The sequence below is a fragment of the Juglans regia genome, chromosome 10 (assembly GCF_001411555.2).
Source record: "Juglans regia cultivar Chandler chromosome 10, Walnut 2.0, whole genome shotgun sequence".
In the NCBI taxonomy this organism is placed as follows: domain Eukaryota; kingdom Viridiplantae; phylum Streptophyta; class Magnoliopsida; order Fagales; family Juglandaceae; genus Juglans; species Juglans regia.
Window position 1 is genome coordinate 20411713 of NC_049910.1, and position 18185 is coordinate 20429897.

An 18185-nucleotide genomic window follows, 5' to 3' on the forward strand; every position below is an offset into this window, starting at 1 on the left:
TTAGGTTGTTCCAATGTCTTGCCCACTTGAAAGTCCTTTGAATTTGACTAGGTTTGGACTTGCTCTTTTATAGACTCTAAAATTGAATATAAAAATCTGCTCAGGAGTATTCTAAAGAAAATAGAAACTTAATTCAAGAATACACATTAATTCCTATTATTTTTATTCACATTTTAGAATTTTAGTCCAATAATAGAGTATTTAGAGTGCACTTTTGTACACTCATCACAGACCAAGTCTCCTCGATCACAAGGGGTGCACGGTTCCAATAAAATGCTTAGTTGAGGCATAGTTGCTCACCCACAGTGACAATTCCTTGGATGCAAAATTACTCAGCCTCACCTGCTTGGACATAGTTACATAGCCAGAGGTTCCCTGACTGCTAGTTGCCTGGCTACATTGCTTTACACGGTCGCAATGAACAACTCGGTCATCATCCTTGGTCAAGACTCGAACTCCGTAGCCAACTCTTCACCAACTCTGTCCGCCCACATTCATCTCAGATTGAACCAGAAGTTACCTGACCATGCATTCGGGCAAACTTGTTTCTTGGTCTTGTATATCTCGGTCACGTTACTAGCACGCACACAAGCGAGCATGTGACAGAAGGGACCCACTTTCCTTAGACATCACATTCACGGCCGCCACAAGCACAGCCCGGGCTTCCAAGTGTTCCTCAGCCACATGCATGGCGGGCACAGTCACCTTGCTCGGCGGGCAACTTCCCTACAGTTAACACCCAATGTTTATGTGTGTGCTGTGCATGTGGAATGTGCACCATGCATGAGTCATGCACCATACACATGATGGAGAATAAGGAACAACCCAGTGTTTGACTCGCCCACAGTACACCACCTAAGGGAAATTGGACATGAAGTTTTCTAAGAGACGGATAAGTCTAGTACATGAGCAACCTCCAACACGTTGCATGGGCCATGCAACATGCTTCACCAGGCCATGCTCGCCCAACTTGCTCCACCAACTTGCTCACCCAACGTGGTCGCCCAACCTTGCTCGCCCAAGTCTGCTCACCTGATTTCAGTCAAAGAATCAACTACAACAACCAAAACTCTCCGAATAAATTGCATGGCATCACGAGTAGCTGGATTGTCTCTATCACCAAAATATGGCTGCCCACAGACCTTGCAGAAACACCAGCAACCTTTGTCAAACTCTAGCAGAGCTATTCAAGTTTGCAAACCTCACATTTGTGATTTGGGTTATTTACACTGACAATGTTATTTTTTTTAGTCGAACAAGCATCTTCTTCAACAAAGTCGGATCCCTTAACTCGCCACAACACAGCAGTCAGACGCAAGTTCCTTAACTTGCCAACCCTCGTGCCAGCGAAGCCGAGTCCTTGACTCGCCTCGACACAACAGTTAGGCACAAGTCCCTTGACTTGCCAACCCTCACGCCAGCGAAGCCAAGTTCCTTAACTCATCACGACACATTGGTAGAACACAACTCTCTTGACTTGCCGACTATTCCGCTAGCCAAGTCGGATCCCTTGACTCTCCACGATGCACTGGTTAGGCTAGATCCCCAGGGCTCACCCAAATTACCAGTCAGACACAAGTCTCTTGACTTGTGACATTCGTGCCTCCTTGCCACTATGCATTGGTCAGGCTAGAGCCCCAAGGCTTGCCCACATGACAAGTCAGACACAAGTCCCTTGACTTGCCGGCTTTAGTGCTGCCAAGCCGAGTTCCTAGATTCGCCGCAAATTTTAGGCCGGGTACTAGTCCCAGGACTTGCTCAAATGGCCATTCAGACATAACCTTCATGCTGATACAAGTCCCTAGATCCCTAGATCCCTAGACTCACGTCGAGTGTCACACTCGAGTCATAACTGCTGCCAGTGGGTTACCTCCGGGAAAGAGCCTTCAGAGTTAATGAGCTTCTGAGCTTCACAACCTCCTTGCACGGGTTACCTTCGAGAATGAGTGGACGGGCTTGGCAACCGCCTAAGGTAGACCCAGGGGGTCAAGGGGCCCTCTGACCACTTTGCATGGTTTACTTCATACAAACTCCAACACTAACGGTAAATCAAAAACAAAAACATCAGAAGAACATACATTTTTCAACAAGGATGACTTTCATTCAGATGAATTGCCTAACTACACATCTTACGCAGTTGAGTACACCTCCTGCCACATCCGAACCCGACACTCGCATCTTAAGCGGTTAAGGACACCTTCCGCCACATCCGAGCTCCGCGCTCGCATCTTACATAGTCGAGTACACATCCCACCATATCTGAGCTCTTCACTCACATCTAACACAATCGAGGACACCTCTCGCTACAACTGAGCTCAGCGCTTGCACCTTACGCGGTCTAGTACACCTCTCGCCATATTCGAGCTTCGCACTCGCATCTTACAAAGACACCTCCCACCACATCCGAGCTGCAGGTTGAGGACACCTCCCACCACATCCGAGTTCCATGCTCACACTTTACGCGGTCGAGTACACCTTTTACTCCATGCTCGCATCTTAGGTAGTCGAGGACATCTCCCACCACATCCGAGCTTCGTACTCGCAGCTTACGCTATCAAGCACATCTCTCGCCACATCCGTGCTTTGCGCTCCCATATTACGCGATTGAGCACGTCTCCTGCCACATCCTCACATATTAAGCGGTCGAGCACATATCCCGCCGCATTCAAGCTTTGCACTCACACCTAATGTGGTCGAGCGCACCTCCCACCTAATTCCACCCTTAGAGGTATTTATCGTTCAACGCAAGCGGAACAGAGAACCAAGGACCCACTCCCGAAACTTATTTTGTCATAGATCATTGCGTGTTGTCTCTGTCGTATATTTTATCTTGAAGATTCTCAAGACCTTTTTTCAGAGTGAATCGACCTTAAGAATCATGGGTAACTGTAAGATACAATATATTTAGGCCCTGCCCTAAAGGCCACCATTAGGAGACAAAAGAAGAAAAGGGGAGAAGGGACAAGGGAGTGAAGGTGTTAGGAGGAAAAGACGGGAAGGGAAGGAAAAAAGTGCAAAGAGAAGGAAGATGTCTGACACGCAAAGTGGACGTTCCTCACCACTACCGAGGCGCAAGCAAAAAGTGGGTCAGATAAAAAGCAAGTGGCCATACGACTGGGGGGACTTCGAATTCTTTTTCAACCTCTCGAAGGGGAGGTCCATCGAGGGGGTCTTCTTCAGCAAATATATTCAAGATCTCCACTGTACAGTAAGAAATAAGAGACTATGAGAGGTTGTAAATAAGCATATTGAAGTGGTTTTTCCCTCTCCTAAATTCCCCATGGACGTAGGCAACATGCCGAACCACGTAAATCTGTGTGTTAATCTCTCTTTACTTTCTTTACACTTATTTTCCTTTCACCGCCATAGAGATACACACTAACACCGTACAGTCACACCGGATCACTGTTGGGGGCTCCAGACCACACCGATTGAGGTCTGAATCGTCATAGCATATCGGAAATGACTCTTTTTCCCATTTTGATCTGTTGTGCGATTTTTTATTCATCAACAATAAGTTCACTACTTATTGAGTTGTAAAACTCACTCATTTATTGTTATTGCTTAGAAGACTTTAAACTATGCGCCAAGGATCAGGAATAGATGAAACGAGAGCGTGATTAGAAGAAAATGGTGAGATAAGTGCGATACCAATGAATTTTTCAAATTTAAGAAGATTTTGATTGGCATTCAATTTAGTTTCTTGGAAGATTTTTGTAAAACAAATGCGACATTTTTTAATTTTTTTTACTAAAGATATTATTTTAGTTCTTGTTTAATATGGTTAAGGACTCACTCCCGGAATACAGGGCATGAGACAAAAAGCAGGGAAATACTCCAATGTATACTATTTTTAAAGTTGTGGTGACACTTTTAAGCTCGTTTGGATACAGAAACGATTTTATCTCATCTCATCATTACAATTTTCTTAAATTGTCACACAAAATATAATAAATAATTCAACTTTTTCAAATCTCAAAATAAAAATAATATTAGAAAATAATATTTTAACAATATTTTATTGAACTTTCAACTTCCGAATAAAACCATCTCATTTCATCTCACTATCCAAAAAGGACCTTAATCCTAAGTCTACTTATATTATAATAAAAAATAATAAACATATAATCCTTTAATACGTGCTTACATGTATTTAACAGAAAAAAAGAGGCAACTATGGTTTTCCTCAAGAATTAGTTTCCAACTTTAGCTATATATTGATTATGGAAATGTCTAAAACCAGGCACGACTCAGGCCTGTTGATGGAAATCCAAGAAGTGCCATTCGTAATGCCACTAGGAGAGCTAGGCGTGCCGAGGCTAGGAGGGTGGCATTGGGGTGAATGCATGGATCGGGTGATGGGTTCTTGGGCGCCCAGGACAAGGTCAACTAGAGGAGGATCAAGTTGTTAGCCAATTCCTTAATTTTAGGGGTTGGTTGGCAAATCCCTTGAACTTAGGGGAGGAGGCAAACCCCTTGATTTTAGGGGATTAGGCGGTTGCTAGAGGGTTGGTCGAATATCTCCTTCAAATTAGGGAGATTATCTATTTGTTAATTTGTTTGAGTTAGTTTTCTTTATTTTAGGCAATTGATAAGATTGTTTCCTTAAATTTAGGAGTTTGATTTGTTTTGGGATTATGGTTTCAAAAGAAGTCATTGGAGGGAATAATTGGGGGAGGGCTAGCCAAACCCTAGTACTATTTATTTCGGTTTTACATTATAATTGATTATTATGCTATTTTCAATAAAAGTGAAACTTATGCTTTGTCACCTTAATTTTCGAGAATTCAGTGCTAGCTCGAGTTAGTCTTGATTTTCATCTTCCAACCATTCGGATCTTGGTGTTGCCTTGAGGTAACCCTAGATTCAATCACCCAACACGCTACGAGCACTTGAGTAAGAGTGAGGCTTCCATCACTTGTTGCGGACGACATCCGACATGGAGAGAAACACACCGTTTTACTTACTCCAAAACAGTGCGTTTCGAAACTTTTGAAATGGCGTGTTCGGCTTCTCCAAAACGGTGCATTTTACATCGGGTTGAACGTATCCTTGAGGTTGTTCCAAGAATTCTCAAACTCTTCGATTGTAAGGGAGTCTTAGACACAATATAGCAACTTACTTTTCAAACCACATTTGTATTGACCATGAGAACCAAACTTCGCAGGGACCTTTCGCAATATATGCCACAAACAATATCTATGCCGCATGTTAGGAAAGACAATGGCAATCGCATTTTTCATTACAGGATCTTGATCTGTAATAATAGTATTCGATGTTTTTCCATCCATACAATCAAGTCAAGTTTTAAATAACCATATAAATGATTCTGTATCCTCGCTTGAAATAAGGCCTGCACCCAAAATGATTGATTGTCCATAGTGGTTTACACCCACGAAAGCCGCAAATGGCATTCCATACTTATTTGTCAGGTATGTGGTATCAAATGTTACCACATCTCCAAAGTAGTTGCAGGCACTTCTACTACGGGCATCCGTCCAAAACACATTTTTATATTGCATCCTTCTAAAAAACTCAAACAACATTTGAGCACCACATTTACCAACGAGCAGGTATCGTGCCTTATCAATATAGTTACGACAATCTTTTTCTCCAAATGGTACGTTCTCAAATCCACCCGCCTCAGTCACAAAAGCGTGGAAACTCTTATTCATCTGTATGCCAGCTTGATCATTTGTATCCAACACCCTTCTAATAGACTCATTAACTTCTCTGCTGCATCTGAAAAACTTGGATTTTCTTGGACTGAACACATGATTGTGTGTGTTAAATATGGATGTGACACACAGCTTCCCATCCTTTAACATCACATTCATCATTGCCTTGCAATCTCTCTTGCTTGTTGGTCGTGGCTTGGAGACGTTTGACGCCCTATTTCATGCCTTGCCACCACGAGCACAACCCACAGTGACATATTTCATAGTCTCATGTTTCTCCGTTTTACACTTTTGTGTCATTACTCCAAAATCACATCGTTTTCAATAATGTTTATAGTAAGTCATCAACTCATTCTCCTACTCAAAGTGCATCCCTAGCTTTGGCTCCTCAGTGATATCACCCCCATCAGAAGGCTCCATATGAAGTGACCTGGAACTGCAAGCCTCTTTGGTATCAACCGTATTACCCAAAGAGGCAGTAGACTGCACTTCAACTTCTATAGAATCTAATGTGGCCTCACTAATTTCTTCAACAGAGTTACTTTGCTGCACTTTATTTTCCTGCAAATTATGGGGAAAAAGTATTATATGACAATATATGTTGTGGATAATATGAAAGACAGCATGTGAAAAAACCAACACATCACCTCGCTGCCACATGGATATGGGTTGGCAGATGTCGGAGAAAGAAATTATGGTAAAGCCGAACAAGAGCTAGCAATGACACTAGCGCTAGTTTGTAAACTAGAACTGGCAGTTACACTAAAGCTGACACTGGTTGCGGAACTAGACATGGCAGCGGAAGTAGGCATGGCAGCGGAAGTATCCATTGTAGCAAAAGTAGAGTTCCATGAGTATTGCTGCAGTTTTCCAAAAAAAAAAAAATGTAAACATAAATAATTGAATCAAATATTCAAATTCAATACAAACTGCAATAAATACTACAAGAAATCACACATGGTTGCTCTATGGATATGAGTAGACAGTTAGAGGAGGTCACATCATTGGTATGATGGAATTATACAAGGCAGCAGTACTTGACTCGGCAACAGAAGTAGAGTTCTATGGGTGTTGCTGTAGTTTTCCATAAAAAATTTAAACATAACTAATTAGACCAAAAATTCAAGTTCAGAAAATTAAAGCACACTAACTACAATAAATACTCCAAGAAATCATCACCTGGTTGCTCCATGAATATGGGCAAAAGTTGGAGGAGGTCCTATCATTGGTATGGCGGAACTATACAAGGTAGCGGAACTACTTAGGGCAATAGTACTTGGCGTGGCAATGGAAGTAGAGCTCTATGGATGTTGCTGCATTTTTTCAAAAATAAATAAAAATAAATAATTAGACCAAATATTCAAGTTCATAAAATAAAACACATGAACTATTTTATCATCTAATAATCACCTAGTTACTCCATGGATATGAGTTGGCACTTGGAGGAGGCACAAAGGTGCTAACCACGCATGAGGCACTGGATCGTAGTAACTTGGCATGTAGTTTGAAAAGTTTGGATAAAGAGGTCTTGATATATCCTAACATATAGCAACATAATGTTAATCAACCCACCTGTGCAATAAAATAAACACATGCCAACTGTTGAAAGAGGTGTACAATACTTGGGTTGATGGATTGATAATAGGAGCTGTTATGCGGGATGCGTCTTCTTTCTCTTTCTCCATCTACCTCAGCAATGAGGTTGGTTGTCAAGAATGAAAACAAGATGCACACACCTATAGTATTTTATTAACTTTGAATCTGATAAGTTAGTACCCATTGATTTGTATAAGAAAGCTGTTTTTTTTTTTTATTATTTTATGACAAGAAAGATATGATCTGTTTTGATTAAATGTCTTGGTGTGGCTTTTTTTTCCTTGGGATCTACTTTCTAGATACCTTAGTGCCAAAATTTATGATACAGCCTGAATAATATGATAAAACCTGAATAAAAAAATAAAACTTGAATAACCAAGTTATGACACCTGAATAACCAAGTGTAATATGATACAACCTGAATAACCAAACTCTCATAAAAATAAAACTGATGTTATAGAAAGATTTAATGCCAAAATTTACAACCAAAACAGGAGACTTGAAAAGCTATAAAATGGACAAATTATGCATGTATAAACCATACAAATGCCACCCAACTAAAAACAATCGAACCAAATTACGCGCAATGAAACAAATGGACATTTTTCACTACAGGCATTTGTGATTTTTCATTACAGGCCTCTTGTATATTGACTAAGCCTCTTACCAGGTTCGACGTTGAAATGTGGGTAAGTGGGTTGCTGCAACTAATCAACGACAGAGCTACGATGCCGAGGAAGAAAACTGACAACTGAAATTTGAGAGAGAGGAAGAAATCTAAAGTCGAGAGCGAAATTTTTTGTAGCATTACGCCGAGAAAGAGAACAAAATTTGGTTGGTTGCCTTTCGTTTTCTAGATTGAAGTGGTTTATGCTGCTTGAATGAATGCAAAAGCTTTCTACCCGCTTTAGAGCATTCACATTGGATTCTCTATAAAATTTCCTATAATTTAGCTAAAAAGAACACTTCTTATAATTTTTTCCTAAATTTTACCCATCTTTCAAAAATCTTCTACATCTCATTCCCTATCTTTTCTCAATTCTATTAAAATAATATTCTTCTATTATTTCTTTATTACTTTTTTCTCTCACTTCCATTTACAAATTTAACTACTTAATATTTTTTCTTATATTTTGAACTATTACTATAGTGAAAATTTTAAACAAAAATTTAAATTATTTTTTTTTACGGGTTTGATAATATTTTTAAAATTATTATTTTTATATTTTAGTAATCTTTTAAATTTATTATTTAAAACTATAATAAATATGGATAAAAGAGAAAATGTAATTGATTAGAAGAAGAATGTATTTTATTTATTAGAATAAAATATTAATAAAAAATGATTTAGGGGATGAATAGTAGTTTCCTATATTTAGGGAACTACTGTTCATCCCCTAAACCAAAATCCTAAAATAGAGAATGGGATGAGAGGGGATTTTTGAACTTTTCCCTAAATTATTCCCTATAATTTAAGGATAATAGTGATATAGGAATCCGAATGGGGATGCTCTTAGATCTTTTCTTCCTTTTCGTTAGTTTTTCTTTTATTTTATTTTATTTTATTTTTTTAATATAATTGCTGGCATAGCATTTTACCACATTGGTGTTCGCTGGTAGGCACAAATTTGTCTCTGTCTGTAGCACTACTAGATTTGCTATATTATTGACTTAGTCCATGTACACGTAGTCACAGTTCAAATAACTCGTCATTTCCAACCTTTTTGGTTTGAACTTTCAAATAAAAGTAAATTGTTCTAACCTATTAAGACAAATAAATGGATCTAGATTTCAATGATCCGGTCGTTAGTATGTGATACAAAAGAATCTTTTTAACTTAAGACTGCTATTTCAAATCTTAAAAGTAGTTCCAACGAAATATTAATGTTTTATTGTCTCTTTGTGACAGAATTCATAGTAGTTCTAACGGTAACGTCTTTTAAAATTAATTGAATATTTGCTTTAAAATTCGATAAGAGTTTTGCATAAAGAAGTAGGGTGTAATAAATCCGATTCGGTCTGGTTTTAGACAGATTTTGAAAACAAACCGTATATACCAGTTTTAAAAAATTAAAAACTGATCCTATCACCAAAATTATAACTTCCAATTTTTTTGATTTTGGTTTGATTCGGTCCAGTTTTTAAATTAGTAACTTAATATTAATGTTTTTGTTTAAGATTAAAATTTCATATTATATTAATTTTATGTTATAAATTAAAATTTATTGTTATATCAAAATTCAAATATTATATTAAAGTTTATAAGATTAATTTTATGTTATATCAAATTTTATATTAATTAACAATTTAACATATAATATATATGTAATAAAATATAAAAAATTTATAATCATATAAAATTATTTTATTTATAAAATTAAAAATATATATATATCTATCGATTCGAGTCATCTATTTTTTTATTTTTTATTTTTTATTTTTTTACATCTCTAGAAAGAAGAATGGATAGATAAAATATATAGGCAAGTTTGTCCAATGAAAACTGTGCGTCTTGACTTTTTGAGGTTTGATTTTCGGACACTACAGGCAATCGCCAATCACTTTCACAGCACAGCTGGTCCATTTTCATGGGTGATCATTCATGCTAGTAGTAGTTGAGACTCTACGCCTAATTCCTCGAAAAGCTGAAGGAACATATTGTAAAGGCTTTTCCTTGGTGAAAAAAATCTTCCTAGCATGATTATTATTATTATTTTTTTTTTAAAAAAAAGAAATGCTAGTTTCTTTCTTTATTTAGTCATTTTATTCTTTCATTTTAACTGTTGATATATTTAATTTTTTTAAAAATTTTTTCTTAATAACTAAGAGAGTAAATATTAGTGTATTATTATTTTTTTATTTTTTAAAATATTTAAATATGTTTAAAAAATATATAAAACAAAAAATAAAAAACAAAATAAAGTGCAAATTGCACTGGGCAGCATAAAGAGCGGTCATGTCCAGACTGCATAGTAGCACCGCTCTTTTTCCAATTATATATCTCAATCTCAATCCAATTGATTTTATTAAATATATGTAAAATTATTTACTCTCAACATTACCCATTATTGTATCCGTAACTCTTTTACGCCCTCCAATCATAGTTTGCTACTCAATGGCTATGATCATTTTAAAATAAAATAAACCACACTTGATTATTACTAAAACCATAAAATAGAAAGGTTTGATCCATAAACTACAAACTCTAATTGTTTTTATAACAATCTCCTATTAAAAAATTTATTTTTTAGGCCATATTTTAAAACATTTTGTCTGACCACCCCTCTAAATTATATCAATTTGTTTCGTACCTGGCCACAACTCTAAATTATTCCTATTTATTATTTAATATTTATTACGTACGTTGTTTGGTCGTCTTTTAACCTAAACTGTATATATTCAGATCATGATGATCTACTTGGCCACGAATCACGATGGTGCATGGGCGACCCCACATCATTGCATTGATGCTAATACCATCCATGTGTTTATATCGTATTAAAATATTAGAGTATCGTTTTTATTAATATTTTCCCTATATATATTTCTAATCGAGTTTTGGTGGTGAGGCCTTAACGTTAATTAAAGTTTGAGAGATAGAGACAATGCTAGCTGAGATCTAAAATGTTTAATAAATATCTAAAATTATAATAACAGTCAAAATGAGCGGTCACTTTGAAGATAGAGAAATAGAGCACATGTTGATAAAAGAGTAATGCTACTATCCCACCTCATTTTGTCTCTTCATTTTAACTGCTCATGTATTTATTTTTTATTTTTTACTTAATGATTAAGGAAATAACTATTAGGGTATTGATATTTTTTTATTTTTTAAAAATGTTTAACTAATTTAAAAAATATTTAAAATAAAAAGTAAAAAAAAATTACAATTTATACTAAGCGGCACACAAAGTTGGCACATGCAAGCAGCAGAGTAGCACTACTATTGATAAAATATGTATCATACTTTAAAAAGAAAAAGAAAATAAGTGTAAATGTGTCATGATGATTAACCTTGACATGTATTTAACAAACGGTCTCTATGGATTTCCTCAAAATTTCCACAACTTTGTTAACGCCAAGTAATAATTCAAATCTTTGAAAGTGAAAGAACATTGGAATATGATAATTAGCATCAATCAAGGGTTTCATGCATGAGAGATTTAGGACATTTCCAAATAAAAAAAAGTGATTTGCTATAATGATTGTAATTACAGTGCCATTACAATCATCATCACCAAATCTTTTGAATTTGAAAACTTGAATTCTTGCGGTGAAAAGGAATTTTTTGACTGATTGATACTTCAATCTCGGGGATGGTAATTATTAGGGTTCATCAGCCATATATGCTCTGACTTCGATGTATTTGCTAGATCTCTTACAAGAGATTTTTGTAGAATTTCCGTGTAATTATACGGCTCAGGTCGAACTTATACGACTTGTATCAGTCATTATTTTTCTCTATATCTCATACATGTCTGATCATTATATCAAACGTGGAATAATGTAATATACAGTGTGAAGTGTGAGATAGTAAATAGTAATTGATAAAAAGAATTATTTAAATATAAATAATATGGACGATGCTCTCAGTTTCTTCTGTTAGGAGTTAATGCATAATTGTTTTTTTTTATATATATTTTTTAATATTTTAAAATATTTTTTAAAAAATAAAAAATTAATAATATTATTAAAAATATTTTTTGAATTATTGAATAAAAAAAATTAAAAATCTCAACGGTAGGAATCAGTTGAGAGTATCACTTTCTAAATACTATTACTTTGTCTTGGGGAAAAGGAGTGTGCTGCCACGTGCCTGAGTTGCTGTCACTTGTATGACAGCTAATAAAAAGGATTGAAATTTATGAGGAGCTTGAGTGGATTATTAGGTTGTATCATACACTTCACTAGAAAATTGAGAACGGAAGGTATTTCGTTTGTTAGGAGATGAGATAAGGTATTTCGCAAAAGATTAAAGAAAATATTATTATAATATAAATTATAATATTATTATTATTTAAAAGATTTTAAAAAATTAAATTATTTATTATATTTTATATGAAATTTTAAAAAAATTATAACGATAATATAAGATGAGACGAGATGAGATGAGATATTCAAATCGAGTCTTATATTTGTTTAAATAGTGAGATGAGTTGAAATGTATTGATTAAAATATTATTTTTTATTTTAAAAATTAAAAAATTTAAATTATTTATTATATTTTATGTAAAAATTAAAAAAAAATTATAATAATAAAATAAGATAAGATAAAAAATTTTTATTATCGGGACTAAGTCTTGGATATATTTTATTTTACAAAGGAATCCATTATTCTCCCATTGGAGTCATTCTTTAGTCTGGCAGGCTGGTATTCTTCATCAACTTGAGGATAAAAATTATTTATTTATTTAAAAAAAAGGTTTCGTCATCCCTCTTTTAAACAAGAAATATATTCATGAATTCTATGATATCGATCCTTTTATTTATTTATGTATTTATTCTGAGTTATGATGTTGATGCTTTACTTGTCAAAATTGTCACTTTCTGAATTATTTTTCGTTATATATCTTATTCTATGTTGTTTTTCCTATGGTCGTATGCTTGGCTCTCAGTGTTCCCATTTATTTATTTAAATTTATTTATAAGTCTGTGTCAAATGATATCACTTATCGTGGGATTCTCTACAGTTATTTAAAAGAAATAGTAAAATTATGAATAATTTTTTATGCTACTTGCTATGCTTGGTTTTCTAAATAGCTTTTTTTTTTTTTTCTTAAAGGAGAAGAGAAGAATTAAATAGACATGTGTCTTAGAAGTACAATGTCGGCACTTGTGCCTTAAGATTGAAAGCTCACAATTGAGAAGTAAAAACAAAAGAAAATGAGAAATGCTTGATTCAAATAGAAAAATCTGTACAAACTGATATCATAGGTTCGGTTATAATTCTTTTTTTTTTAAAATAAATGTAATGTATGAAATTAAGTTATATAAAGTTTTATTTAATATAAATTTAAATAATTAAAAAAAAAAAAAACATTATCACTTGAAAGGAGATATGGACAGCTTCTCATATATGCTAACATCATCAATAATGAAATTGGTAGGGTAGTGGTGATGGGGACGGGGTTGCTGACTGCAAAATCTTTCACACCCCAATTCACATTATAATGATGCATGTAATGTGACTGAGACTCATACTCTCTTTTCCTGGTTTTTTCTGAAACAAAAAGCTTCCTCTCACATGATCCCAAGCAAATCGCAGATGAATAAATAAAAAAGGGCGGGTAGGCTCAGGCTCAAGCTCTACTCTGCAACCACAGTTAAAAACATGCGTAATTCAAACTAGTTTATCCTCTCTCTCTCTCTCTGAGTTTTAGAGCTCTCTTCTGCTCTTTCCAAGAACCAGGCCCCTTTGGTTTCTGGGTTCGGCTGTTTCTCACAGGTTCTCCCTCTCTCTCCCTCTCTCTCTCTCTTTGTGTGTGAGTGTGTGTGTTTGAGCGCGGAGCATATCTCTCTCTGCCCGTAATGTTTCTTTGGCTCAATTGCTCGTGATGGATGATTATGTATGAATGAATAATGATTGTTCTTTAAGTTACACAAAAAGAAAGAATGCTTTCAAAGAATATCGTTAAGTTGCTTTCTCGGGGATGAGGAGTTTGAGTGTGATGTTTGAAGTGTTCTTAAACATTTTCTTCATTGTATTCGCTCAAATAAAGCATTTGCTTTTCTTTTTTTTTTTTTTTAAAAAACTTCGTTTTCCTTTTTAATTTGGGTTTGATGAGATTGTATTGTGGGAAAAATTGGGTGTAGTAGTATAGAGGATTCTGATGTAATCGCTGTTAGTGTTCATTTGGGATTGAAGAATTTGAGTTGTTTTAGCGTTTTCTTTGCTTAACTTTTATTTCTTCTTTTAATTGTCAATTATTATTGATTTTTCGTAGGTAGAGAGTAATCAACAATGCTGCTTATTTGGTCAAATCTTACCAATTCGTTTTGGTTGCTTATAAAGGATAAGAATTCGAGTGCAAATTGAACCCCAACCGTTTGGGTTATTCATTTTTTTTCTTCAGGTCCATAAACATGTGAATCTCACCTCACTAAAATGAACTGTATTAGTCTTTAAATATCTGTTGTGTTGGGCTTTTTTTTTTTAACTATAATGATGAAAAATCGGTTTTAGGTTAATTGATTTCCATTTCCTTATTCGTGAAACAGGGCTTGAAGTATCTAGATAACTTCAGGGCATGTTTGGTTAGTAAAAACTTTGAGAATTTCCCTGAACTCCTGAAACAAAATTTAGATGTGTTTTGTATTGGGTGTTGTGAAAGTGGGTAAGAAAATGAAAAGTTGTTTGGATACAATTTATGTGTGAATTGTTCTTTTAGTTTTTTGGATTTTTGTAAGGTTGTTTTGGTTTTTGTGTTTTTTTATGGAAACCTAGATAATGATTAGACGAATAAGATTTTTGAGAAATATCATTTTCTTGGTTGTTTAAAGATGTTTAGATTGAACTTGAAAATAAGTGGAAAACTAAACATAGCCTTAGCTTCTGATTTTGAGCTCAAAGAAATCACTAATCTCAAACTTAATAACCAATTGTCCCATTAGTGTTCAAATCTTATCATGTCTGTACAAGGAGTATGGGGCTTACCGATTTTCGATCTGTTAGTTTTCTTGAGATGGAAACTTCATTTTCATTGGAAACAGTGAAATTACTGAAAAAAAGTACTTGGAGTGTCTTGGAAAGAAAATCCCTGTAAAAAAAATGTTAAGCTAGATGCTTATCACTCAACGTAACTTTGAAGTTTAAGTTAAGCTAGATGCTTTAAATTTTTTTATACCATCCTGTTTATATTATGTTTATTTAACTCATTAATGTCCAGTCAAGAATTGCACACTCCTGTATCAGCAAGAGAGAAATGAATTTTACTGTTTATGCTAGTCTTAGTTTCTGTGTAACACTAGTATAGACTGCATTATGGTTTGTTTATTTACCCCTTTGTTTATTTATTTATATGACACTGGATAGAACTGGGATTTGTAGTATTTCATATGTTATTTCTTCCCTGGTTTGGCCCTTGTTCCTCAATCTTGCTCAGTCTGACTGCAGTTAGATCTGATGCTGATTTTTTTGCAGAAACTAAGAGATGAATCTCAAGAATCTATTGGAAGACAAACAACTAGATTTTTATCAGCCACTTTTATCCGTGAGGAGAGTCCCATTAGCAGCGGCCTCCTTACAAGCTGAAAACAAAAGGGTTACTGATAATTCATTACCTAAAATACCTCCCCTTCCTGTTTACAAGTCAGATCTGAAATCAGGTCCAGTGAGTAACCCAGGAACTGTTCCTTTTGTCTGGGAGCAAACCCCAGGAAGACCAAAGGATGAAAGGAAAGCACAAAATGTTGCTCTTGAACGGCCTCATGTAACTCCAAGGCTTCCACCTGGGAGGGTTCCAAAGGTCAAACAGCAAGATTCAGATAAAAGTTCTAAACCTACAAGTATTACTCAGTCCAAAACAGAAAACTTCCTTCCCAGGTCTCAACACGTTTCATTTATGGATAAAAATGTGACTAAATATGAGAGCTGCAATGAGAAGATGGAGTTTGAGGGTTTTGGTTCAGAGGATGGTGATGAGGCCTATTTCGACGCACTTGACACAATTTCTATGACAGAATCATTTTCTATGAACTGCAGCACCAGTGGGTTGAGTAGCTTGGATGGTCCAGATGTTAAACCATCTGGAACCTTCTCAATGGATCCACAAACTCGGGATATCATGATTGGTCGTTTCTTACCTGCAGCAAAGGCAATGGCTTCTGAAACACACCAACATGCTACTTGGAAGCAACCTATTATACGAGAGCAACTGGGACATTTAGAGAAGGTAGCAGCTGGGGATAAACATGATCCACTTAATCAGTACATGCAAAATGTTGTGAGATGCCAATCCCATAACATAGACGTGGAAGAAAATGAAGATGAAGCTGATGGTTTTGACGGATCTGAAATTTCATCATCTAGAATTTGTGGCTTATTTCCTAGGTTTTGCCTAAAAAATTCCTTTTGCCTTATAAATCGTACACCAGGGATGAGCATGCAGAGAGGGGTACCCATTTCTACGGTCCGTAGTTTGAGAGAAAAATCTTCATATTCTGGTTCTTTCAGTGAGTCGGATAAACAGGTATTTAGATAATCCCTATCTACTTGTTTTCTTTCCTGCTGTGTTATTATTGTCATGTCTAAAGTCAATGTCGAATATTATTACCTACTTTATTTCCATAGCGTGCTAGGAATACTGCACCTGAGCAAAGATCACTGGATGGACACCAATCAGCGGAGCTGCACGAAGATAAGACTCGGGTGAGAATTGAATCCAACCAAACTGCTCATAAAAAAGATTGTGGGAAACCAGATGAATCACCTCAGAACAGGCGTTTGCATGGTAATGGCATATTGACCTGCCAGAATGAATCTTCCCAGTCTCTCCATGAAGTTCTTGGTTTTTCTGGAAAAGATGTGAATTCCAGGGTGAGTGGGTCAGATTTTCACAGTAAAGGCCACAAAACTTTTCGAGAATTATTGGCCAATGAGGACACCAAATGGGAATCAGGCTCTACGAGTCCCATGGTTGAGAAAACACTCTATATTGATTCTGTACATACAGTAAAATCTCGAAAGTCAAATTCAAGTTCTTCAGATATGCAGGGGTCAATTGATTACAGAGGGGACGGTTTTGGGATTACTGTAAAATGTAGCGAATTGGAGAAAAGGCCTTCTGTAGATTCTTCACTTAAAGATTTCAAGTACTTGAGTGTTGTGGATGAAAAGACAAAAGTGCAACCTGTAAGTTCAGTGTCTGTTGATTCTTGTTTTCTGTCTTCTTCTGCCAGATCCAAAATGGAAATGAGGAATGATTCCAAACAGTCTCTGGATCTTATTCAGGATTCTAGTACATTGATGAGCTCAAAACCAATTGATACCAAGAAGATTCATTTCGAAACCCAGCAGCCTGTTAAATTAGGTGATCCAAAAGGTCCTCATGGCCTTACTCAGGATTCTGTTACACTGACAAGTTTGAAAGTCGTTAACAATAGGAGTATTGGTTTAGAAATCCGGCATGATAAGAAATCTTGCACTCAAGTTAATGCTGGCTTTGTACAAGATTCTATCACAATTGCAAGCTCAAAAGTGGGTGGGAAAAATAATTTCGAAAGCCGAGGGCCTATGAGTCTAGGTGATCAAGAAAGTTCTCATAGCAGCTATCCATACCTTCCTCTTGGCTTACCTTCACCAAAATCTCCATCTGAGTCTTGGCTAAAGCGTACTCTTCCCGTCATTTCCTCAAGAAATGTACCTTCAAGATCTTCACTTGCCATGCTCATTAATACTAGAAATCAAGCTTCCAAGTCAACCTCTCTTGAATCCAACTGGGAAACACGCGTTAAATCTTCCTACACACACCATGGCCATCTGAGGTATTCTGAGGTAATCTCATAATCTTTGCATTCATTATTTTTGTGTATTGATATGGGGGATGCTATGCTTACTTGACTATATTTTACCAGGAACTACTGACACCTATACCGGAAGCTTAGAAGTTTGGAAGCTGCCTTGTCTGAAATCCACCCACTCCTGCATTTGATTGGAATGGGTTCCTATAATGGTGTTAAAGATGATCAAATTTATTCTTTTCCAGGTCATTTAGTTTCCACTTTTCCCAAGGTGTTTCCCTTTTTGATTCCTATACTGAAACTGTAAATCAACATCCCAATTTCTTCCTGTATTAAGAAACTTCAACTTGTTATATTCTGTTGTAAATTCATAAATTGTTGAACTTTAAAACAAAGTTTATTCCTGTAAAGTTCTTTATATGTAAAGGAAATTAAAGGGCTGTATATATATAT

The 18185-nt window shown here is 35.6% G+C and overlaps 2 protein-coding genes across 2 annotated transcripts; one reads left to right on the top strand and one right to left on the bottom strand.

Annotated features, from left to right (window-relative positions):
- Window positions 1-5300: 5300 nt before the first annotated feature.
- Window positions 5301-5837, bottom strand: LOC109014228 (protein FAR1-RELATED SEQUENCE 5-like). Its single transcript, XM_018996601.1, has one exon. It carries the CDS (start codon window positions 5835-5837, stop codon window positions 5301-5303), a length of 537 nt encoding a protein of 178 aa, XP_018852146.1.
- Window positions 5838-13459: 7622 nt separating this feature from the next.
- Window positions 13460-18185, top strand: LOC109014225. Its single transcript, XM_018996592.2, has 4 exons — window positions 13460-13719; window positions 15415-16462; window positions 16564-17766; window positions 17847-18185. Exons 2-4 carry the CDS (start codon window positions 15425-15427, stop codon window positions 17874-17876), a joined length of 2271 nt encoding a protein of 756 aa, XP_018852137.1. The 5' UTR covers window positions 13460-13719; window positions 15415-15424; the 3' UTR covers window positions 17877-18185.

What these genes read in the sequence shown, in the direction of transcription:
- LOC109014225 (XM_018996592.2), top strand. Translation starts at nt 15,425, where the DNA reads ATGAATCTCAAGAATCTATTGGAAGACAAACAACTAGATTTTTATCAG. An exon ending in TCAGTGAGTCGGATAAACAG is followed by an intron (nt 16,463 to 16,563) that starts GTATTTAGATAA and finishes TTATTTCCATAG; the next exon opens with CGTGCTAGGAATACTGCACC. An exon ending in GCCATCTGAGGTATTCTGAG is followed by an intron (nt 17,767 to 17,846) that starts GTAATCTCATAA and finishes ATATTTTACCAG; the next exon opens with GAACTACTGACACCTATACC.
- LOC109014228 (XM_018996601.1), bottom strand. Translation starts at nt 5,837, where the DNA reads ATGAATGTGATGTTAAAGGATGGGAAGCTGTGTGTCACATCCATATTT.